The sequence below is a fragment of the Cylas formicarius genome, unplaced genomic scaffold, assembly GCF_029955315.1.
Source record: "Cylas formicarius isolate icCylForm1 unplaced genomic scaffold, icCylForm1.1 PGA_scaffold_10__41_contigs__length_53128322, whole genome shotgun sequence".
In the NCBI taxonomy this organism is placed as follows: Eukaryota; Metazoa; Arthropoda; class Insecta; order Coleoptera; family Brentidae; genus Cylas; species Cylas formicarius.
In genome coordinates this window covers 45632591-45657580 of record NW_026844214.1, presented here as the reverse complement: position 1 = coordinate 45657580, position 24990 = coordinate 45632591, and the positions used below count along the sequence as shown (strand labels likewise).

General features: G+C 34.1%; 1 protein-coding gene across 1 annotated transcript; it reads right to left on the bottom strand.

Annotated features, from left to right (window-relative positions):
* Nucleotides 1-1253: 1253 nt before the first annotated feature.
* LOC132705465 (collagenase-like) lies at nucleotides 1254-23862 on the bottom strand. Its single transcript, XM_060676055.1, has 5 exons — nucleotides 23781-23862; nucleotides 20714-20927; nucleotides 15208-15365; nucleotides 9635-9856; nucleotides 1254-1705 (listed from the first exon to the last, which is right to left on the bottom strand). Exons 1-5 carry the CDS (start codon nucleotides 23845-23847, stop codon nucleotides 1503-1505), a joined length of 864 nt encoding a protein of 287 aa, XP_060532038.1. The 5' UTR covers nucleotides 23848-23862; the 3' UTR covers nucleotides 1254-1502.
* Nucleotides 23863-24990: the final 1128 nt, after the last annotated feature.

Sequence of the window (24990 nt, the reverse complement as noted above, 5' to 3'; positions counted from 1 at the left end):
ACCTGAAAGTGAATTTTAATTTCAATGAAGAAAAATTGTTCCTTGTTTTAAAAATTCAAGTTTGGAATTATATCTGAGGCATACGGAAATATAGTGGTTTAAAAGTTATATTTCTTAATATTTCTTAAGAACATTTGACGTGGGGTCAGAATCATAACAGTGGGAAGTATGGAGTGGCTGTCGCACTCATTGTGATGGAACGCTTAATACAAGATACGTTCAAAAAGTGAGGTGACTTTTGTGACTGGGCGGGCTATGTACATTCGATCTTCAATATTTTTTGGTTATGTTGGTACACATGTCCCTAATATATGTTCACAGTTTCAGCCAGTTTGCATGTTCCTTTTTTTTGTGAGACAGAAGCGTTAGGCGTGTTTGTGTGCTTGGCAATTTTCTGCTGTCAAAGAAAAGAGAGCAAAGAATTTGCATAAAATTTTGTGTAAAAAATGGAATATAGTACTACAAAACACTTGAATAAACCAACTGTGTGTCTGAAAACAGAAAAACCCAAAGTTAGGTCTGATTTTCTATTAATAACAATATCTAAAATTGGGAGATTATTATTAGCTTCTAATTCAATAGTAAAACGTATACTCGGCTCTATAAAGTTCAAATTGGTAAGATAGTCTCGACGAGTCTGTTTGACCTTGAGTTCAAGTTTCTTCTCAAAGGTTTATAATAATATATATTTGCCATAAATTTGACCATTACAAAAAAATTATGTTGCAGACAAGCATTCTTCAAAATATTTTTAGGATCTAATGTCATGGATTTTGATAGTTCAGTGAACTGAAAGAAAATTAATTACCAAACAACCACTTTTCTGGGTAAATGGTTTTAATATAAGGAGCTAGTTATTTTGCTAGAGAATTTGTTATAGAACCAATGGTGCCGCCAACAGATCGAAAGGCTAATTTTTTCTCATTTTTTTTTAAGGCTTTAAAGGCTATAAAGTAACATGGTGTTCAACTTTGCTTACTTAATGCTAAAACTTTATAGGTTTGTATTTTGGCATTTTTGTTCTAAAGAAAAGAAAGGTTGGGTTAACTTCGTGATAATAGGTAATGTCGCGATAGGTCATATAGGAAAAAAACGCAATTAAGTTAATTTACTATCTCTTTATTACTATTTCAAAAAGATCCTATAAACGAATGAGTCCAATGTAACCTCAAGACGCCAAGAAGACGCGTGTAAAACTTTCGCAATTACGATTTAAATAAAAAATGGTTGAATTTTTCATTTATCTAGTCGATTTTACTATGTAAATGTAAAATTTAAAAAACACCGGATTGCATCGACTTCAGCAAATTCTCATATAAAAACTGTACATAGTAAATTTAGAATCCTCATATTCCAATACGGAATATGAAAATGCTAAACAAAGCTAGCAAATTAGGAGCTCTTTTTTTGGGGTTTTAATGTCTATTTCGTTTATGTATATTATCTCTTTTGGAAGAAGAGAACATATATTATTGTGTGTTTTTATTAAATTCTTTTTTGTATTACGATTTATTGACATTATCCAATATCCACTTCAACGTGTGAACTACATTTATGAAGATGCCGACCGATTCTTCGCACGTCCCATTCCCGGTTATAGCAGAGTGGGTCCCCAAAATAAAGTACTTTTCAGGACCATCGTCTAACTTCTGCAGTTGCACCGCTGGCGATCCGGAATCTCCGAAGCAAACGTATGTTCCGTTCTCTCAAAAAAAAAAAACATTTTTAAGAGAATAGATTATCAAATATACCCAAGTTCGTTATCTCGGAAAAAGTGAGAGATGCCAGAGTTGCCAATTTCTTAAAAAACTGCAAAACCTGCTTTTATCGTTACTCGTTATTCCCCCAGTTATGTAAAATATTATATAGATATGTGTAGTTACATGTTGTTCTTGCACTTATCGAGCGACTTCAATTAATGCTGAAACTTCATAGGTCTTGTATTATATTATATGTTGGTTGTTTCAAAAACGTATGCCATTACTGTAGTGGAGATTCCTCACGTAAAAATAAAACTAGAGATGTTTGCACGTTCGATAATAGCTACTTTCCAATATATAAAAAATCGAAGTTTTGGGTAGTACAAGTACATAACGTGACGCAATTAAAAAAAATTCCCACCTGTTACTGGAAATTTGCAAAATCGGTAATCAGAAATCTAGGTAGGTATATTTCGGATTATATTTCTAAATAGATTTGTTGCAATATAATAAGGGAATTTTGCACTGAACCACTTATTATCAAGTGTTTGCTTTTTCATATTCAATTTTTGTGTTGCGAGTGTACCACTAATAGTAATTATATATCAAAAAAGAAAAAGACGTCCGCTCAGGATTTGTTTTGAATTTGTTTTAAGTAACCCATACGCACGGCGCTGGTTAAATTGTACAAATTCATTTTTTAGTTAAATATGTACTAGTTTAAATAACTTTAACTCCCCAAATTTTATTGGCTACGTTTTGGATAAATTTGGAGCAAACCATGAAAGCATCGGAGCAAGAGGAACACAACAATCTTATGACTCGTTCATAAAGATAGATCAGTATAAAATAAGGGGAAGAAACTTTTCCATTTGCTTCGCTGCCATTCAACGGGGTGTTTGTTGAGAGTGTAAACTGTATTCGTATAGGGCTGGTTTATTTTGGAATAATAGCCGTTGAACACAACACAAATTGTATTCAGTTACACAGCGACGACGGTACAAAGTTAAGACATTTATCAAATCAGTTTAATCGCCTTAATCACAATCACACAACAAGCGGGGCCCATCAGAACACCGGGAAGCTATAAAACTACCCCCAATAATGAAATAACCAAATGTTCGTTGTATTTATTTCGGAATCTCAATAAAAGCTGAAGTTGTTCCAGATATTGAATTAGAACATTGAAGAGCCACTTAGGAGAGCTTTAAAATAATGTAATATTCAACCATCTTGAAGCGGTCAGGAAAATATAAAACTACCCCCAATAATGAAATAACCAAACGTTCGTTTTATTTATTTCAGTATCTCAAAAAAAGCTGACGTCCCAGATATTCAATTAGACCATTAAAGGAACACTTAGGAAAGATTAAAATGATGATGATTAAAGTGCTCCTAAATGGCTCTTCAAGGTTTAATTCTATATCTGGGACAACGTCAGCTTTTATTGAGATTCCGAAATAAATAAAACCAACATTTGGTTATTTCATTATTGGGGATAATTTTTATACCTTCCCGACCGCTTCAAGGTGTTTGATTAGTACATCCTTTTAAAGCTTTTCTAAGTGGCTCTTTAATGGTTTAATTCAATATCTGGGACAACGTCAGCTTTTATTGAGATTTCGAAATAAATAAAACCAACATTTGGTTATTTCATTATCGGGGATAATTTTTATACCTTCCCGACCGCTTCATGGTGTTTGATTAGTACATCATTTTAAAGCTTTTCTAAGTGGCTCTTTAATGGTTTAATTCAATATCTGGGACAACGTCAGCTTTTATTGAGATTTCGAAATACTTTTTGGTATTTCATAATAGGGGGTAGTTTTATACATTGCCAACGGTTTCAAGGTGGTTGGGTAATACATCATTTTGAAGCTTCACGAAGTGTCTCTTCAATAGTCTGCTTGAACATCTGGGACAACGTTAAAATAACGAAATATTAATTAAATTATTATTTGGGATGATGCGAGCCAAAAAAGGGTTATTTTCTGGATAGCAACATTGAATATGACTTTTGGGAATTCCCTTACAATGTTTCCGTGCTTAATTTCCCGGCATTTCCACAGGAACACGTTTTTTTAATTACGGCAAATAACGAACTGGTTCACTATAATATTCGCAAATCCGAATCCAAATCCAAATCCAACAAACATGTTGAAGTTGCACTTCAAAAGGAGAAATGTTGATAAATAAAAGAAATTTAAATCTTCGTTATTGGTCTGATTAACTCACCAGTAGGGTTTTGAGTTTAACAACTCGAATCTTGTTTTCAGAGCTTTCAATAACATCAATTTATCTTGCGAATGGAGGCAATCCATTATCTTTTAGCAGAAGTAGATCATTGATTTACACATATTCACAAGAGCGAAGCCATTTTGGACGATTTTGCAGTCGGTTGAGATATTCAATTGACCATCAGATCCAAAATTGTTGTATTTTAGAGCATCTTTGCCAGAACGTTAGGAGATTTTCTGATATACTACACAAATCTCTATCGCGGTCATTGGAGATCGGGCATAAGGGCCTTGAATTCGTTATGGCTTCAATCTGATCCAAGACTGTTTAAAGATGTTCGAAAGTAAATACTGAGTTTCCGACCATCCGCTTAATGTGGTATTTAGCATACTTGAGGGCACTTTTCCAATTGCCACCCCAATGGGGGAAGTTGGAGGTATGAATCTCCAGTTTCTTTTGTCAAAATATTTAGAATACAGTTTAAGTTATCTTTATTTTTGAAAAGTTAATAAAGTTCCTTAAGATTGTTTCTGTATCCTGTAAAATTAGTAGCATTCTCGCTAAATATTACATATGGATTTCCTCTTCGTGATATAAATATTTTTAGAGTAAGTCAAGGTGTAGATAGATCACTAACTAATTCGATGTAAGTTTTAATGAGGAGAGATTTTTTAGAGACGACGACTTAATAGGGTTACCAAAATCGATGCAAACCTATTGAAAAGGGCGATATATTTGCGATCTAATCTTGGGCAAGTTAGTCATAATTTGCTAGGCTATTTGAGCTCTAAAACGAAAGCAAATCAGACAGCTCCTGATAGCCTTTTTTATTTCTCTAAGTGCATTTAATGGCCAGAATCGAAGTCGAAAATTGGACAATACATTCTGCGCTCCGGCATGTCCCAAGCGAAAAAACAGGAATTGAATTGCCGCGCGCAGAACTTGTATAGTACACCTTCCTGCCGTTAAGTGGTAGATAGTACAACTTATTGCGAGTTCAACGCTTTCAATTTAATTTGTTTTGTTCACTTGCAGTGCCATTTTCTGTTAACGCTGTTTTTTTGTTATTTCGTTTTTTTTCGATGGCAAGTTTAAAAGAACAACGTGCAGCTGTGAAATTTTGTTTTCTGCTCGGTAAAAGTGCTGCTGAAACTGTTTCAATGTTAAAAACAGCTTATAAAAACGATGCGATGGGAAAAACCCAAATGTACCAGTGGTTTGTTCGCTTCAAAAATGGCGACGAGTCATTTGATGACCGACCTCGTTCTGGACGTCCATCAACTGCTCGAATCGACGAAAATATTGAAAAGATTCGAGAGTTTGTGCTCACAGACCGTCGACAGGCAATTGAACAATTATCAAAGATTAGTGGGTTGTCTTGAAGCACGGTTCAGCGAATTTTAACCGAAGATTTGGGAATGAAAAGAGTTGCTGCCAAGTTTGTTCCTCGTGTTCTGAGTGACATGCAAAAAGAACATCGAGTTGAAACATGTCGTGCTTTGAATCAACAGCTTGAAACGGATCCAGATTTTCTTTCCAAGATCGTTACTGGTGACGAGTCATGGTGCTACGGTTCCGATCCAGAAACGAAGCAACAGTCCAGCCGATGGAAGACGTCACTGTCTCCCAGTCCAAAAAAATGTCGTCAGGTCAAATCAAACATCAAAACGATGGTGATTTGCTTGCTGCCCCATGCACCTTACTCGCCTGATCTCGCTCCGTGTGACTTCTTCTTATTTCCACGTATGAAAAGAGACATGAAAGGACAGCGATTTGACAACATTGAAGAGATGAATATAAAAAATGTTTCCAACAGTGGAAGCATCGCTGGGACAAATGTATTAGTTGTAATGGAGGGTATTTTGAAGGGGATAAGGTCGTTCTGTGATTTTCAAAACAATATATAGTTTATAAAAAATGATTCCGGTTTTTTTTGGGTGCCCCCTCGTATGTTCTTGAAAAAGCATGAGTTTGACTAAATAATTTTTAGAAGGTAGTAGAGCTGAATGTTTCCTCTCATAAGAGATTTCAACTTTTTCTAGTCTGCCACTGACTCTCAGAATATAATTATCTAAGAGTGGATTCAATGATAAAATTGGCTTATTTGACATTTACTGTCCAGATTTAATATGAGAAATTTCCTTGGAGAAGTATTGTTGTTGAAGAATGGTTATTATTTTGTCTAATGCACTATTTAATTCTTGTAGAGTGAGAGGACTAACGAGTTTACTTTGGTTTCGAAAATTGTTAGCAAAGCACAAACAAAATGCAAAAGTGCAATGTAATTTAGAAAATCGTGAAAATTTTGTAAATATTTGGTGCCAAAAGTCATTTACTAAAAATTTGAGTTCTTCTTTTAAAGCGACTTTCCCTCTTCTGTCAAATCAGATATCTTGCAACCAATATCAAACTCTTTTAACTTTAACTCGGGATTTAATAAGAACTTAGGGCCGTTCCACCAAAGGTTAGATTTTAGAATATCTTGAGGAGCTAAACTGCTCGAAGCAATATAAGCAGGATTGTCTATAGATAGATAAGTGTCTCCACTCATAACCCTGTGTTAACTTTTCAATTTGACATACGCGATTGATGCTGCAGCCTGCATGCGACTTGCATCGAAATAGAGCAATTTAGGAATCTGACCAAAGACTGGCTGAAAAAGTGTCTAGTTTGTTACAGTTTAATTGGGCTAGGAGCAACATAGCACATAATTCTAATTTTGGAAGTGACAGTGACGTGATGGGAACGATTCTGGACTTGGAAGACACAAGACGTACAACCAAAACGAAGGTGATAATATCCACTCTGTCATTGAACGACATATCAAATCAAGGAGAAACGGTCCAATCTACACACTAGATTTAACACTTATTCATACACCATGAAGTTATAAGGGGTGTTTTTTTTCGATGTATAGAACTTTAAGTTGCAATAAAACAACGATGGATTATTCGATTGACATGAATTTTATTTATCCGAAAGACAATATTGTGGCATTACATTTTAAATATGATTTCTGGCATATGACCGCCACGGCTGGCGCGGATGTAGTCCAATCTGGACGTCCAATTTTCGATGACTTTTTCCAACATTTGTGGCCGTATATCGGCAATGACAGGGCGAATGTTGTCTTCCAAATGGTCAAGCGTTTGTGGCTTATCCGCATAGACCAATGACTTTACATAGCCCCACAGAAAGTAGTCTAGCGGTCTTAAATCACAAGATCTTAGAGGCCAATTCACAGGTCCAAAACCTGTTGCATAAAACAATGATGGGTTATTCGATTGACATGAATTTTATTTATCCGAAAGATAATCTTGTGGCATTACATTTTAAATATGATTTCTGGCATATGACCGCCACGGCTGGCGCGGATGTAGTCCAATCTGGACGTCCAATTTTCGATGACTTTTTCCAACATTTGTGGCCGTATATCGGCAATGACAGGGCGAATGTTGTCTTCCAAATCGTCAAGCGTTTGTGGCTTATCCGCATAGACCAATGATTTTACATAGCCCCACAGAAAGTAGTCTAGCGGTGTTAAATCACAAGATCTTGGAGGCCAATTTACAGGTCCAAAACGTGAAATTAGACGGTCACCAAACGTGTCTTTCAATAAATCGGTTGTGGCACGAGCTGTGTGGCATGTTGCGCCGTGTTGTTGAAACCACATCTCCTGGACATCATAGTTATTCAATTCAGGAATGAAAGAGTTAGTAATCATAGCTCTATACCGATCACCATTGACTGTAACCTTCTGGCCATCATCGTTTTTGAAGAAGTACGGATCAATGATTCCACCAGCCCATAAAGCGCACCAAACAGTCCGTTTTTCTGGATGTAACGGTGTTTCGACATACACTTGAGGATTAGCTTCGCTCCAAATGCGGCAGTTCTGTTTGTTGACGTATCCATTTAACCAGAAGTGCCCTTCATCGCTAAACAAAATTCGCTTATGAAAATCGGGAACAACGGCAATCTGGTTTTGGGCCCATTCGACGAATCTACGAATTACTTGATGATCGTTTGACTTCAGTTCTTGCACGACTTGGATTTTGTAAGCACGTAAACCAAGATCCTTCCGCAAAATCTTCCATAAAGTGGATGGACATTTAGGTCTTCTTCCTTAATGCTGCGCTCTACAGCAGCAATAGCTTCTTCTGTACGCACCGTACGGCGTCTCTGGGGATGCGAGTTGTCAATAAGAGTAAACGTGGTGCGAAAATGTTCCATGGTTAATCGTTATTAACTGCTCTGATAGACCATTTTGTCGACGATAAAATGGACGTAGTGCGCGATACGTAATCCGCACAGAACCATTATTTTCGAAATAAAATTGCACTATTTGCAAGCGTTGTTCAGGCGTGAGTCCATTCATGATGAATTGCCAAACCAAACTGAGAATAAATCACTTGACAGCTGTTAAATCGGTCGCCATATTGAACAGTAATGTTAACTTAAAGTTCTAAACATCGAAAAAAAAACACCCATTAGAAATGAACCATCAAGATTCGGTGAATTTAAAGATTTGGCAAGCGGAGCAAGAGCTTTTAAAATTGAAAAAGAACATGAGCTAAGCATCTTCTATAAAAAATCATTCGGTGATGAAAACTTCTCCAAGATTAATATGAAACATAATAGGAATATAGGCAAAGTTGCCATAAAAAGTGCTTACAAGAAAAAGCAAGGTACGACTCTTTCTGTTTAAGTCAAAAGTGATTCCTTCCGATTATTAAAACATTTATGAAAATGTGTAAAACGATTTTTTTTTTGGTAAATTGTTTTTATTAGTTATTTATAAGAGTATTCTTTTTTTAAAAACACCTTACTAAGTTCGTAAAAGGTTGTAAATTGATTCTTTATTGGTCAGAAAATAGTAAAATCACATTGAGTTCAGCTGTTAATGCTTGGATATTTAAGAAAACTTGGGAAATATCGTTTCAAATATTAAATGTAGTTGTAAAGCTATTTCCTTCACAACAAAGAGTTTTATTCAAATTGACTATCTCCAGTACGTTATTTTCAGCATATCTTTCTTATGTAAAGTAAATTACGTCTTTTTTGGCCAATTGTTTTTGCAATACTGATTAATTATTAATATTTCCTGGAGGACTTTCACTCCAGTGGAGTTCCATAAACGCTTGCCTAGTGCCTTTTACATAGTAATGTAAATATACGTTTTGGAATAATCGTTGTGTATTTTTCTTATGTCTGTTTTCGAAATCCTCTGTTGGTGCAAAAGGACACATTTAAAAAGGAAATTGTTAATTTTTTTACGTTCATTGTGTATTAATGGAATACATTTTAGTGGACTTGTATCAATAATACCTCTAATTTTTATAATCAAATTGATTATTACAACCGGACAATGGGAATTACAATTAATTGAAAGTTTAAAATAGCCTTCCAGAAAAATTGAGCTTTGTAATTGTGCCACTCTTCTTCAAAAGAATGCGATGTGGCCCAACTACACTTCACTCACTAACCTGCACCTTGTGCCATTTCATTTTTAAAGAGCGGTTTCTATAGTAGTCATACGCAAGTAGCAAATTGAAAAACTCAAAGCCTACTATTTGGTCTAATACCTAGAATTTTTGAAACTAGAAGAAGTAAACAACAAAAATTGAAGTTACTGGATCCAAGATCCTAATGATAAGAGTCGAGTTCCAAACAAGCCGTGGATCCACTGTACTTACCTCCAACGCATACTGTTTTTGTATCTGGGCCGCAGCAATCTGAACAACCATCAATGTCAACAAGAGCAAATTTCGCATACATAAGATATGGTGAGTCAATTCTTTTTCTATGATTTACGACACCCCATCCGGACACAGTTAGAAAATCTTTGGCCGTCGTTAAGTAGTTTTCCGGATGGTTGACGATATCTCCACGAGGCAAGCAGATCGGTTGAACGTGTTCTGGATTAAAAAAAATTACTCCACACCTCGTTGTCATGTGCCTGAAGTTTTGAAGATTTGGATTTGGATTCGGATTTGCGAATATTACAATGGACCAGTTCATTTACCTTAATTAAAAAAACCTATTCCTATGGAAATGCCGTTAAAGAAAGCACGGAAAAATTGTAAGGGGACTCCTAAAAACTATATTCAATGTTGCTATAGGGAAAATAACTCCTTTTCCGTTCGCATCACCCCAAATAATAATTTTATTACTATTTCGCAATCTCGAAAAAATCTGACGTTGTCCCAGATGTTCAACCAGACTAGCCACTTCGGGGACCTTCAAAATGGTGTATTGCTCAACCATCTTGAAACGGTCGGGAAGATATAAAACTACCCCCAATAATGAAAAAACCTGACGTTGTCCCAGAGATTCAACAAGACTATTAGAGAGCCACTTAGAACCACCTCGAAACGGTCGGGAAGATATAAATGTACCTCCAATAATGAAACAACCAAATTCTCGTTTTATTTATTTCGCAATTCCAAAAAAAAATTACGTTGTCCCAGAGATTCAACCAGACCATTAAAGAGCCACGTAGGAAAGCTTCAAATTGATGTATTGCTCAACCACCTTGAAACGGTCGGGAAGAAATAAAACTACCACCAATAATGAAATAACCGAATATTCGTTTTATTTATTTTGGAATCTCAAAAAAAAATGACGTTGTTCCAGAAAGTCGACCAGACCATTAAAGAGCCACTTCGGAGAGCTTCAAAATGAATTATGAGATGCCCTAGAATTCGTTTTCAAATGGTTGTCATATTTAAAATGTTAAGTTGCACACCCTGTATATTTTATCATGTTTTTTTTTTAATTATTTGAAAAAAATTGATGAGCATGAGCATGATAACTATTGCTCCTAATCCCGAAACGATTCAACGATTTTATCTTTAAATGGGACACTCTGTTTTTCTAAACTCAAATTTGTGCGCAAATGTCGTCTAAGAAAACTTTTAATGAACGGATAAATAAATATAAAAATGAAAAGTACAAATAAAATCAAGAAAATTTCCCTACCGTTGTGAGGTGGTTGAGCATTACATCATTTTGAACCTTTTCTAAGTGGATCTTTAATGTCAGTGACTCTTTAGTGGTCTAATTGAATATCTGGGACAACGCCAGATTTTTTTGAGATTGCGAAATAAATATAACGAACTTTTGGATATTTCATAATTGGGGTAGTTTTATATATTCCCGGTGGTTTCAAGGTGGTTGAGTAATACATCATTTTGAAGCTCTCCTAAGTAGCTCTTTAATGGTCTGGTTGAATCTCTGGGACAACGTTTGATTTTTTCGATATTGCGAAGTATTAATCAATTTAAAATTAAATTAAAAAAAAGGGGATATTTTCTGTAATAGCAACATTGGATATGGTTTTTGGGGGCCCCCTTACAATATTTCCATGCTTACATACCCAGCATGTCCACAGGAATATGTTTTTTTAATTATGATAAGTAACGAACTGGTCCACTGTAATATTTGCAAATCCGAATCCAAATCCAAATATACCTACGTTTCGTCGTGAAAGTTCTGATCAAAACCCTAACCTATTCCGTAAACAACTAGTTAAAATTGAGTTGATAGAGTTTTCTAAGAAATTGTTTCAAATTTGCGAAGGCGATTTTGCTTTTGTTTCTTAATGCAATTGTTTCTTATTCAGTTAGACATGAGGTCAAACGTTTGAAGACATTTTTTCACTCAATAAAGCGAATTTATTTAATAACGGGTTGTCGGACTACAATTTCTGAAGATATTTAATAATTACTCGTCCTGGAAAGTGAACCATAATTTTTTTTGAAAACCGTAATCGGAACCGCAATTAACTAAAGCAGAAGAAAAAACATCTACTGATTTGAATAGTTAATTTTTTAATAAATACCGAATAAATTACAGTTTATAAAGCTCATTGTCGTATTAATCTTTGTTACCGTAAAATAAGTTGTTGGCCTTCAGAACTATCCCAAGTTAATCTATTTTTTATGTGTCATTAATTCACTTCTTTTTTTGAATAAGCCGTTCTTATATTGTTTAAGTTTAAATGTTGGATTACCTAAACAGAAGTGGATGGAGTTGACCACGCGTTCGATTAGAAAAATCGGTTACTCAGAATAAGAAAAGCTTCAAGTAGTTCGTCTTTTTTATTGCAGTAAGTATTAATTAACCAATAATTCTAAAAATTACTAACTAACAATAATGAAAATATAACGTGAAGTAAATGGTTACGTGTTTTCTATATATCCAGTCGCAATTCAAAATAAAGTCTGCATGTTTTCTATTGAGAATGATTTTTTCTTGATAAATTTTTTGATTCAAAATTCGTATATTTTGAGGTCTGTCATTGTGTTCTCGGTTTTTCCAAAATTCCAATAGGAAAATATCGAGAGGGTTTAAATCCGGCCTATTAGCCGGTCACTGTTAATGATCATATCTGTCATTCAGTAACTGGGTCGGTATTGTGGAACTGTGCTCCACACAGGAACCGAACCCTGTATTTTCACTGGTTGAATTTTATGTGGGTTTTCATTTGCCAAAAATACTTACTTTTTCGATTTAATATACCTGTCATAGTAAAGGTGGTTTTATCAGTAAAAATAATTTTTCCCAAAAATCGGAATCCTCATTTATATATTGTGACCGTTGAATTTTACTTCTTTTTAAAAGGATTTACTAAAAAAGAAAGTGAAATATTCATGTCGTCATCTTCATTTCTAACAACGGCTCTCAGTTTAGTTAGTATTATTGCTGAAATAAAAAAGAAGAACTACTTGAAGCTTCTCTTCCAGTAGTTCGTTCTGAGTAACCCTTTTTCTTAACTGAGTGTTTCGATTTAAAGTAAAGCGACACCTGAAATCATGTGAATAAGATCTTTGATCGTAACAGAAACTACTTTGGTTGCTTCAATTAAAAATAAAAAACTTGGTAATGTTTCTCAACTTTGCCATGCACTGCACAAATGCATTTTTGTATTACAAGTTTTCGAAATAAATAAGAACTTTTTTTACACAATTGTTTACAAAACACCGTTGCAATGGTGTTGAAACAATTGTTGTATAAAAATATATAATTTCGTGAAAATCTGAACTTTTAGTTCTTATTTATTTTGATCAATGGATTTTCATCAAGTAAAAGCCACCTCAATTCAATTACAAGTTTTTCTCGGTTACTTCTCTTAACCCCTATAGGTTCGTGCAGCTTGGTGGATGTAAGATGAGGTCATCCGAGTTTTGTTTGTTATGTAGGCTTCTTATAGTGCTCAAACTTCTTAAGTGCATAGTTTTCATGTAAACAGAACGTTTTCAGGCCAAGCACAAACCTTTTTATTTTAATTGAAGCACCCTACACATTCGGAGACTACTTTCCAAGACGAGTTCACCGATTTATGATCTATCAATTTTTATATATACCATAAAGAAGGCCAAAGTTTATTTTGGAAGCAAGCATTGAACATGAAAATATTGCCACGTTTCGCTTTTTATGAATGACTATATCTTTCAAATTTTCACCTCCCATATATTATTTGTCAAATTGTCAAACTGTCGAAGAAATTCCCATACACGGTGTTTTCCCTCATAATAGATTCAAATATATTCTGTGTTTGGCAGCATTCCTTGTAGGGGCTGATTCTTATATAAAGGGGACGTTGGGGGAGGGGGTCACCTTATAAAATTTATTGATAAAACGTACGTCACTGACTTTAATTTAATCTCAAAACTTCCCCGAGACATAGGAACTAAAACTACTACTTTTTCGTCTCTTGGGTTTTGTCATATCTTGCTTCGCTTGCGGGACACCATTTACCATAAAAATATGTTTTTTCTACTCCATTCTTTAAAATACCTAATTATAATAATATCTAGCTTGCAGAAAGTGTTATTTAACATTTGTCAATTCTGGCGGTCATGTCAGTAAAAGTATCCGTGTATTAATGGTCGCAGAAAAAGTTTTTGGTAAACTTTTTAAGTCCAGCTCGACGCTCCTGTTGTAGGAGTCCGGGTGGGCACGGCGTATATGTTGCCGCAACCCAGCATATGTGGCGAAGGCCCGGCCACACTCCCCGCACCCACTAGAGCCCTCCTCAACAGGGCCGCGACAGTACCGCCTCTGATGCTGGGCGAGGCTGGCCGCCGTTAGATAACCACGGCCGCACCCCTCGCAGGGGAAGCGACTCTGAGACGTCATGTGCCACGCACACGCACCACGCGCGCGAAAGACAAAGTAACACAAAAGTACGTGTCGGTCGGCAGGGTCCCTTAGAATGTAGGGACCCAACTGGTTATGACTGGAAGCATCGACAAGACACTAAACACTAAACCGCGAACGGTAGGACGAAAGCGCTCTCCAAACGTCCGCGCCGAGACGGCCGCGTCGACGGTCACATAAGCAAAAAGGGGGGGCTCCCGTCAACTAAGGGGTGGTAGGGCCAGGCGCTTCTTCTAGCCAAGGTCAATCGCCCATCACATAGAGCAAACCCGAACTGCCCGAAATGTCTCCCAGGACAGTCGCGAACATACACAATATAGAGGGACGATACACGCGACTGTTCCGGAACTGTTGGTTGGCACGGCACGATTATTTGGGAGCGCACCGACACACGTCCGCACGTGACAGCGGTTGTCAAGAGAGTCATAGTTACTCCCGCCGTTTCCCCGCGCTTGATTGAATTTCTTCACTTTGACATTCAGAGCACTGGGCAGAAATCACATTGCGTCAACATCACGTTAAGACCATCGCAATGCTTTGTTTTAATTAGACAGTCGGATTCCCCCGGTCCGTGCCAGTTCTGAGCTGACCGTTAAATAGCGGCTCTCTCTCAAATGCCCTTTACCACACTTGTTGTAAAACATACTATAAAGTAAAAATAATCTGAGGAATAAACCCCTTAAATATTGCCGCGTATTTTTTAAGCACCCTGTGTAGGCGGTAGCTTTATAGGGCTGCTTATAGGAATAATAAAAAATGGTGAATGAAACGTCACCTAACATTTAATACAGCGAATGAGTTACCTCTCGTGAAACTCAATTCATGCGACTACGTAAAGGATATAATTTCCAACAAATTTTATTAAAAATATTTTATAGGTTAGGTTTTAGCTACTGCTGCGAAATTAGGTACGGTGCACCTGAAAAAATGTTGGTTGCGTACCATTTTTATCTGCAATTATATGGTATTATCCGTAATTAATGAATAAGTCATGAAAATTATCAGAAAGTGTTGTGCGAGCATACATACTCAAAGATGAAATTTGCTCTTTTAAGTCAATAACCTAGATAAGGGAACTGAGATAAATAAAATAGGTTTTATTTACCGTTATATTCAGCTGGTTGCGAAAATTGAAGCAGACCTAAGTCAATATCGTCAGATTTGTGAGCTTCACTGATGTTCATGACTTGTGCCGTGGAGACACAACCATCACCCTCACAATATGGAGGTTTATTGAAAATAATTCCTAAGGTCGCCGTTATGCTACAAAAAAGGGCAACAAGCAGTATTAAATTTCCATAAGCCTATTGAGACAAGAACCGATTAGCAACAACCTAAAGATATGAGGTTAGAGTATTTATGTTTTAAAAATTGTGATTTGTATCAGTCGGCGATTTTTAAAAACTGTCAGGCTGCTTTGGTATTAGATAACTTTTAAAATATAATTCACGATGTATTTTAGCTTTTTTTTTTGTTCACAGCAAAAAATATTGATGGAGTTTTCTCTCTCCTTTGATAGAAATAACACCCACGTGGTTTGAACATTTATAATATGGAACATTTCAAAAAATTGGACATTTTCTTTTTTCACCCTGTATCTATATAAGGGTTACGATTTAAAATAAACTAATGAAAACTAGATTATTTTTTAGCATTACATACGCTACTTTTCTTCCATTTAAAGAAGGCTGTATCTCTTACAGTTTCCAGTATCCTCATTTACATTATCTTATACTGGACATCTTTTATAGTAAATATTGTATAATGATATTGTGCGGACCTGTGGAGTAGAATTGAAAAAAAATCTATGTGTTTGTGAGTCTTTTCAAAATGCGGTTGTATTTGAATAAACCGACTGTATGGGCATTTTATTTTTTCAAATCCATGAATTAGAATTTTTTTTTAAATTATTTCTTCTATAATTTGCAGTACCTTCTTTTCGCTTGCTACAATTTCGTTTTTAGGTTTGTATTGCACTTGATGGTTTAAGGTGTTTTGCCTCTCGTAGAATTTATGTACATGAGCGCAGCATGGCGTTTTGTGTTATTTTAAGATTTTTAAGGTTGTTTTCATATGTTCCACTGCATAATAATATTCTATGTCTTAACAGAGGTTCCATTGTGCTTCTATCTTTTCCGGCATGTGAAAGTACCTAAATTTACAACTTTAAGTTTTTGTGTATTTGAACTCCTAGAAATAGGATCCACAATATTGTTAACACTTACATTTTGATACTTCGGTTTAATTGCGTCATTTATGGAAACAACTATCTAAAAAATGTTTAATGCGAAATAACCCCTCTTGTAATTTAACCATTGCTTTTTGAAGATATGAGGTTAGAGTATTTATGTTTTAAAAATTGTGATTTGTATCAGTCGGCGATTTTTAAAAACTGTCAGGCTGCTTTGGTATTAGATAACTTTTAAAATATAATTCACGATGTATTTTAGCTTTTTTTTTGTTCACAGCAAAAAATATTGATGGAGTTTTCTCTCTCCTTTGATAGAAATAACACCCACGTGGTTTGAACATTTATAATATGGAACATTTCAAAAAATTGGACATTTTCTTTTTTCACCCTGTATCTATATAAGGGTTACGATTTAAAATAAACTAATGAAAACTAGATTATTTTTTAGCATTACATACGCTACTTTTCTTCCATTTAAAGAAGGCTGTATCTCTTACAGTTTCCAGTATCCTCATTTACATTATCTTATACTGGACATCTTTTATAGTAAATATTGTATAATGATATTGTGCGGACCTGTGGAGTAGAATTGAAAAAAAATCTATGTGTTTGTGAGTCTTTTCAAAATGCGGTTGTATTTGAATAAACCGACTGTATGGGCATTTTATTTTTTCAAATCCATGAATTAGAATTTTTTTTTAAATTATTTCTTCTATAATTTGCAGTACCTTCTTTTCGCTTGCTACAATTTCGTTTTTAGGTTTGTATTGCACTTGATGGTTTAAGGTGTTTTGCCTCTCGTAGAATTTATGTACATGAGCGCAGCATGGCGTTTTGTGTTATTTTAAGATTTTAAAGGTTGTTTTCATATGTTCCACTGCATAATAATATTCTATGTCTTAACAGAGGTTCCATTGTGCTTCTATCTTTTCCGGCATGTGAAAGTACCTAAATTTACAACTTTAAGTTTTTGTGTATTTGAACTCCTAGAAATAGGATCCACAATATTGTTAACACTTACATTTTGATACTTCGGTTTAATTGCGTCATTTATGGAAACAACTATCTAAAAAATGTTTAATGCGAAATAACCCCTCTTGTAATTTAACCATTGCTTTTTGAAGATATGAGGTTAGAGTATTTATGTTTTAAAAATTGTGATTTGTATCAGTCGGCGATTTTTAAAAACTGTCAGGCTGCTTTGGTATTAGATAACTTTTAAAATATAATTCACGATGTATTTTAGCTTTTTTTTTTTGTTCACAGCAAAAAATATTGATGGAGTTTTCTCTCTCCTTTGATAGAAATAACACCCACGTGGTTTGAACATTTATAATATGGAACATTTCAAAAAATTGGACATTTTCTTTTTTCACCCTGTATCTATATAAGGGTTACGATTTAAAATAAACTAATGAAAACTAGATTATTTTTTAGCATTACATACGCTACTTTTCTTCCATTTAAAGAAGGCTGTATCTCTTACAGTTTCCAGTATCCTCATTTACATTATCTTATACTGGACATCTTTTATAGTAAATATTGTATAATGATATTGTGCGGACCTGTGGAGTAGAATTGAAAAAAAATCTATGTGTTTGTGAGTCTTTTCAAAATGCGGTTGTATTTGAATAAACCGACTGTATGGGCATTTTATTTTTTCAAATCCATGAATTAGAATTTTTTTTTAAATTATTTCTTCTATAATTTGCAGTACCTTCTTTTCGCTTGCTACAATTTCGTTTTTAGGTTTGTATTGCACTTGATGGTTTAAGGTGTTTTGCCTCTCGTAGAATTTATGTACATGAGCGCAGCATGGCGTTTTGTGTTATTTTAAGATTTTAAAGGTTGTTTTCATATGTTCCACTGCATAATAATATTCTATGTCTTAACAGAGGTTCCATTGTGCTTCTATCTTTTCCGGCATGTGAAAGTACCTAAATTTACAACTTTAAGTTTTTGTGTATTTGAACTCCTAGAAATAGGATCCACAATATTGTTAACACTTACATTTTGATACTTCGGTTTAATTGCGTCATTTATGGAAACAACTATCTAAAAAATGTTTAATGCGAAATAACCCCTCTTGTAATTTAACCATTGCTTTTTGAAGATATGAGGTTAGAGTATTTATGTTTTAAAAATTGTGATTTGTATCAGTCGGCGATTTTTAAAAACTGTCAGGCTGCTTTGGTATTAGATAACTTTTAAAATATAATTCACGATGTATTTTAGCTTTTTTTTTTGTTCACAGCAAAAAATATTGATGGAGTTTTCTCTCTCCTTTGATAGAAATAACACCCACGTGGTTTGAACATTTATAATATGGAACATTTCAAAAAATTGGACATTTTCTTTTTTCACCCTGTATCTATATAAGGGTTACGATTTAAAATAAACTAATGAAAACTAGATTATTTTTTAGCATTACATACGCTACTTTTCTTCCATTTAAAGAAGGCTGTATCTCTTACAGTTTCCAGTATCCTCATTTACATTATCTTATACTGGACATCTTTTATAGTAAATATTGTATAATGATATTGTGCGGACCTGTGGAGTAGAATTGAAAAAAAATCTATGTATTTGTGAGTCTTTTCAAAATGCGGTTGTATTTGAATAAACCGACTGTATGGGCATTTTATTTTTTCAAATCCATGAATTAGAATTTTTTTTTAAATTATTTCTTCTATAATTTGCAGTACCTTCTTTTCGCTTGCTACAATTTCGTTTTTAGGTTTGTATTGCACTTGATGGTTTAAGGTGTTTTGCCTCTCGTAGAATTTATGTACATGAGCGCAGCATGGCGTTTTGTGTTATTTTAAGATTTTTAAGGTTGTTTTCATATGTTCCACTGCATAATAATATTCTATGTCTTAACAGAGGTTCCATTGTGCTTCTATCTTTTCCGGCATGTGAAAGTACCTAAATTTACAACTTTAAGTTTTTGTGTATTTGAACTCCTAGAAATAGGATCCACAATATTGTTAACACTTACATTTTGATACTTCGGTTTAATTGCGTCATTTATGGAAACAACTATCTAAAAAATGTTTAATGCGAAATAACCCCTCTTGTAATTTAACCATTGCTTTTTGAAGATATGAGGTTAGAGTATTTATGTTTTAAAAATTGTGATTTGTATCAGTCGGCGATTTTTAAAAACTGTCAGGCTGCTTTGGTATTAGATAACTTTTAAAATATAATTCACGATGTATTTTAGCTTTTTTTTTTTGTTCACAGCAAAAAATATTGATGGAGTTTTCTCTCTCCTTTGATAGAAATAACACCCACGTGGTTTGAACATTTATAATATGGAACATTTCAAAAAATTGGACATTTTCTTTTTTCACCCTGTATCTATATAAGGGTTACGATTTAAAATAAACTAATGAAAACTAGATTATTTTTTAGCATTACATACGCTACTTTTCTTCCATTTAAAGAAGGCTGTATCTCTTACAGTTTCCAGTATCCTCATTTACATTATCTTATACTGGACATCTTTTATAGTAAATATTATATAATGATATTGTGCGGACCTGTGGAGTAGAATTGAAAAAAAATCTATGTGTTTGTGAGTCTTTTCAAAATGCGGTTGTATTTGAATAAACCGACTGTATGGGCATTTTATTTTTTCAAATCCATGAATTAGAATTTTTTTTTTAATTATTTCTTCTATAATTTGCAGTACCTTCTTTTCGCTTGCTACAATTTCGTTTTTAGGTTTGTATTGCACTTGATGGTTTAAGGTGTTTTGCCTCTCGTAGAATTTATGTACATGAGCGCAGCATGGCGTTTTGTGTTATTTTAAGATTTTTAAGGTTGTTTTTATATGTTCCACTGCATAATAATATTCTATGTCTTAACAGAGGTTCTATTGTGCTTCTATCTTTTCCGGCATGTGAAGGTACCTAAATTTACAACTTTAAGTTTTTGTGTATTTGAACTCCTAGAAATAGGATCCACAATATTGTTTAATGCGAAATAGCCCCTCTTGTAATTTAACCATTGCTTTTTGTTATGTATCACCCGCAAATACTATGACTGAAGAGTCTGCATGGTGCCATATGCATGCCATAGTAGCATATGGCACCATTCTATTCAAAAGGTTTAAATCATTTATTGTGTTTATATAGAGACTAAAAAGCAGTGAGCCCAGTACTGTACCTAGCAGTATTCCAATTCTTACAATATTTGGTTCAGTAATAACTGCATATTGTACCTATCTGTTATGTAATTCTATAAAAGTTTTTCTCTAATACCGTATTTCTGCAATACATGTAACAATATTTTTTGCGAAACCCCAATATCAGCAGCAAAGCCGTACTAATTTTTATTAATATGTTGTTTTTTTGCTATAGCCAATATAGCTAAAGAACTTTTGTATTACATACTATTAATTGCAGTTCGCGTATACCTGTCAACACTAGCACCAATGCAGTGAGCAGCAGTCAACGCATAATATTTGTTGAGTAAGGCCCCACCGCAAAACGCTCCGTCAAATTCTATGAAAACCATCCATGGAAATTGACCCAGCTTTGCCTCTTTACCACCGATGATTCTATCCGTTGGAGGCGCCTTTCCGCAATCCTCAGTGGGTAAATGTTTCCAATTCTCGTGCTTATCAAGATCTGCTTAAACAATCTCTGTAATCTATATAGTCCCGGCGCAAGATAGCAGAAGAAACCCAAACTTTCGGTCATTTATTATTTTGAATTACTGGCTCGTAAGGAAAGAATTGTAACCTTCAAATTTATTGGTCAGTTTTGACTGAAGTGTGAGGATTTTGCAGAACAAAAACACATTTTATTTAACCAAAAAAATAGAGGCAATACAAGAGTAATGGTTGAATCTAAACGCACTAGAAAACCTGATAATACATGCAACAAGAGAAAATATAAGTTATAGAGGAGAAGATAGCGATAGATGCGAAAGCGGTCATGAAGTGAAACTGAGGAGAGACAAACAAACAGTGGAGCAGACTAGGATATCTGACTGAGACATCTTCAAAGCCTATTACTCTTAAAACAAATGCTTTCAATCAGTGCGTTTTGTCCGACCTATGGAGCGGAAAGGCTAACACTCACAAAAGCATCAAGATAGAATTAGAAACGAAGAAATTCATCGTAGAACAAAAGTGGAGAAAATGGAGAAGACTTTAGAAGGCTTATGCTCGGCAATCGACAAGAGAAAAAGGTTGATGATGATGTTTAATACTCTGTTTTTGCTTAATTTGATTAACTCATGATAGTCAAATCAGGTGCCTGCTGACTGCGACCGCGTTTTCTCGATATATGACGTTTTGTTTCAATGTGGTGCGCAAAATATTTGGTGAACGGACCAGCGGATTTACCTTAAGTTATGGAGGGTGATCTAGGATGATGTGCTCTATCGCTTTCAAATATTTTGAAGTATGCGGTGTTGCCGCTTTTGTATAAACTTAGCAACATCTTGCTTATTTTAAAAGGCACCCCCAGTGCATCATTTCATTTTTATATTCTATTCCACAAGTAGCATTAACACATAGAAGATGTCTTTGTCTATTTTTAAATGTGTCTATGTTTATGTGAGAAGCTTTCTTCGAAAGGACTTAATGTATTTCGCAAATATCATGAAAATTTATTTTGGTTTCAAAGACGGACAAAGATATATATAAGGAAATTGAATCACAATTAGGTATATCAGTTCATGTTTATATTCTATTCCAAAAATAAAGAAGATTTTGTTCACGTCTCCCTGTTAGCCATGTCTTACCGTTATAGAAATTATTTCCTAGAGTTTTAAGAAAGTTGGACCCTTAAAGAAATCCCAATAGCACGGCAAGGCAAACTTTTCCAAACAGTTCTTGGGCGTTTAAAAAATAAGATTTATTAAGTACATTCTTTCGTTTTTGAATGCTAGGATAGATTTTAAGCATTTTTTCTTTATGTTGCAATACACTTTGGAGTAACACTAAGCCTTCGAAGATAGCTAAGCAGATGGTCAGAATTAATTTCGTAAAGTCTCATTTTCATTTAATTTTAGTTTCTGTCAAACCAAGTGTGATTATTTAAATTATTACCCTGTTCACAGAGATTGATAAGAAGCAAAGAAATGGAACACAAGAAGTGGAACGAAATAATTCCATAAGTAGCATTAGCATGTAGAAGATGTCTTTCGCTTTTTTTAATAAAAATGAAGCTTTACGCATTTCGTCCTATCTATGTGCGAAGCTTTCTTCGAAATGACCATTGACTTACGTAAATATCATAAAAATTTATTTTGGTTTCAAAGACGGAAAAAGAAAAATATAGTTAGATTATTTTTGATAGTTTTTAGAACTCCCGTACAAAATAACTGACAGTTCCTAGAAGAACTCTTGGAATTACTTTTTTTTATTATTAATAACAGTAAGACATTTAAGTATATGAAATTATATACACAGGAGTTCCATTTAAACTAAGCAAGATGTTGCCACGTTTATATAGAAGCGGTAACACCGTATTCTTGAAAATATAGCGACAAAGCACCTGCTCTTACATCACTGTATATAATTTAACAGATACAGATTTGAAGTTTTGGTTAAGTAGCACTCATACAGATGATGGTTCAGAGATTCAACTGAACATTAAATTTAAAAATGGGTAATTTTCGATGTTTTACTTAGAGTTGAGATATCAGAGAAATTTATTTAAAAAAGTTGTTCCGAATATTATTCTAACCTCATGTAACAAATTTTTTGTTTTTTCAATATTTTATTAAAAGTTGATTTTTTATATTCGATTTTTAGTTTCATTGAAAAAAAGCATTGCCATATTTTGTGGATGTCTTCTGTTTCACTATATAGTGGATATTTTGTTTTTGTTTTTTTTTTCATTTAAAAGCTGCTAAGCTCACTGAATCGCTCAAATTTAAATAGATACAGATTTGAAGTTTTGGTTAGTTAGCAGTCATACAGATTGATGGTTCACATTTTTTAAGAGATTCAACTGAAAATTAAATTTAAAAACCGGTAATTTTCGATATTTTACTTAGAGTTGAGATATCAGAGAAAGTTATTTGAAAATGTTATTCTGAATATTATTCTAACCCTATGTTCCATTTTTTTTTGTTTTTTCGTTATTTTATTAAAAGTTGTTTTTTTATATTCATTTTTTAGTTTCATTGAAAAAAGCATTTCCTCGTGCAATGAGAAGACGTTGTAGATGTCTTCTGTTAAACTGTATAGTGGATATTTTGTTTTTGTTTTTTTTTTTCATTTAAAAGCAACTGCTTACTAAATAGAACTCAATTTATAAAACTGATGTACATTAATGATTTCACAAGTTGTCAAATTATTACTTTTCATGAAACACGTGTTTGTTTAATAAGAAATAAACTAATAATAATAAAGAAAACCGAAAATTCGAATTTTGTCATGAAATTTGATTAGAATAGTATATTCGGAACAACTTTTTCCCATATCTCTAACGGCAATCATTTATTTTCCTCATTTATCTCCTTACCCGTCGATTTCGCCTGTAAAATCCATAGGAAACTCGTTGCCACAAGAATCAAAACGGACTTGCACATTTCGTTCTTCTGTAATCGAATAAACCGAAAATTGTAAAAATCATGGAATTGCAATAAAACACGAAAAGCACTGATTGATTTCTGCTTTATGGAGCATAAAGTCTCGACAATAGATTGTAACAATGATTTGCAATAAAAATTTATGTTTAATTAATCACATTAACCCTTAAAAATTGATTGATTTCTGACTTATAGATGCTAACCTCCCAACTGTCAAATCTCGATACACCATATATAAAACTAATTCTAAACTCTGGATAGTTGATATTTACCCATGTAGCTAATTTCGCTCAATTTTGTTTCTAAAAAGCGATCCAACGATAAATTCAAGATGACCTGCTACACATTTTGAGAAAACAATGACACTCTTGACTGAAAACTGTCGAATTAGTCGTTATAAGACGCCGTTAGTAAAAAGCGACTTTTTGATATTGGCTTCAGAGGTGCCTGAATTACTATCATAGGCATATATTAATCTGTCAAAATAATTACGTGTTTGATTGCCACCAACTTTCTTTAAAAACAAGGAAGGAAATACAAAATTCATTATTCATTATAGGGACGTTAAATAGTCAACCCAAGTAAAAGCGAATAAATATCTAACATTAATAAAAATACCTTGGTTAAATTTAGCAAAGTCAAAACCATAGTAACCATAGTCGTGCAAATATCGGAAATTCCCTTTTGCTGAGAGCAGCAAATGGTAATCATTAATGCATTCTTTAAGCTTCCTCAAAGACCCTGTACACTTGGTATTCACCTGCACCAACCAAACTGACTACATTTGTATCAGCAAGAGATTCAAAATCTCTATTGCCCTGGCATCGACGTACCACTCAGGCATAATGAAAAAATGAAATAAACAAACTGCATATAGGAGAAGAAGAAGATCTGATGCAAACGCTGAGCATTACAGAAAATAATTTTCAGAATAAAATTCAAAAGAATAAGCTTTCCGCAGAAAAATCTCAGATAAAACAAAAATGGATGACACTGCGTCTTATGGTTCAGAGAATTCAATACAAAAACAAGAACGAAACAGAATATAGGAGAATACAGACTGTTTAGTGTTATTGACGATCAAAGCGACTCACAGATGTTCATCAAAAACTTCAAAAATGAAAAGCATACGTTCAAGAATTA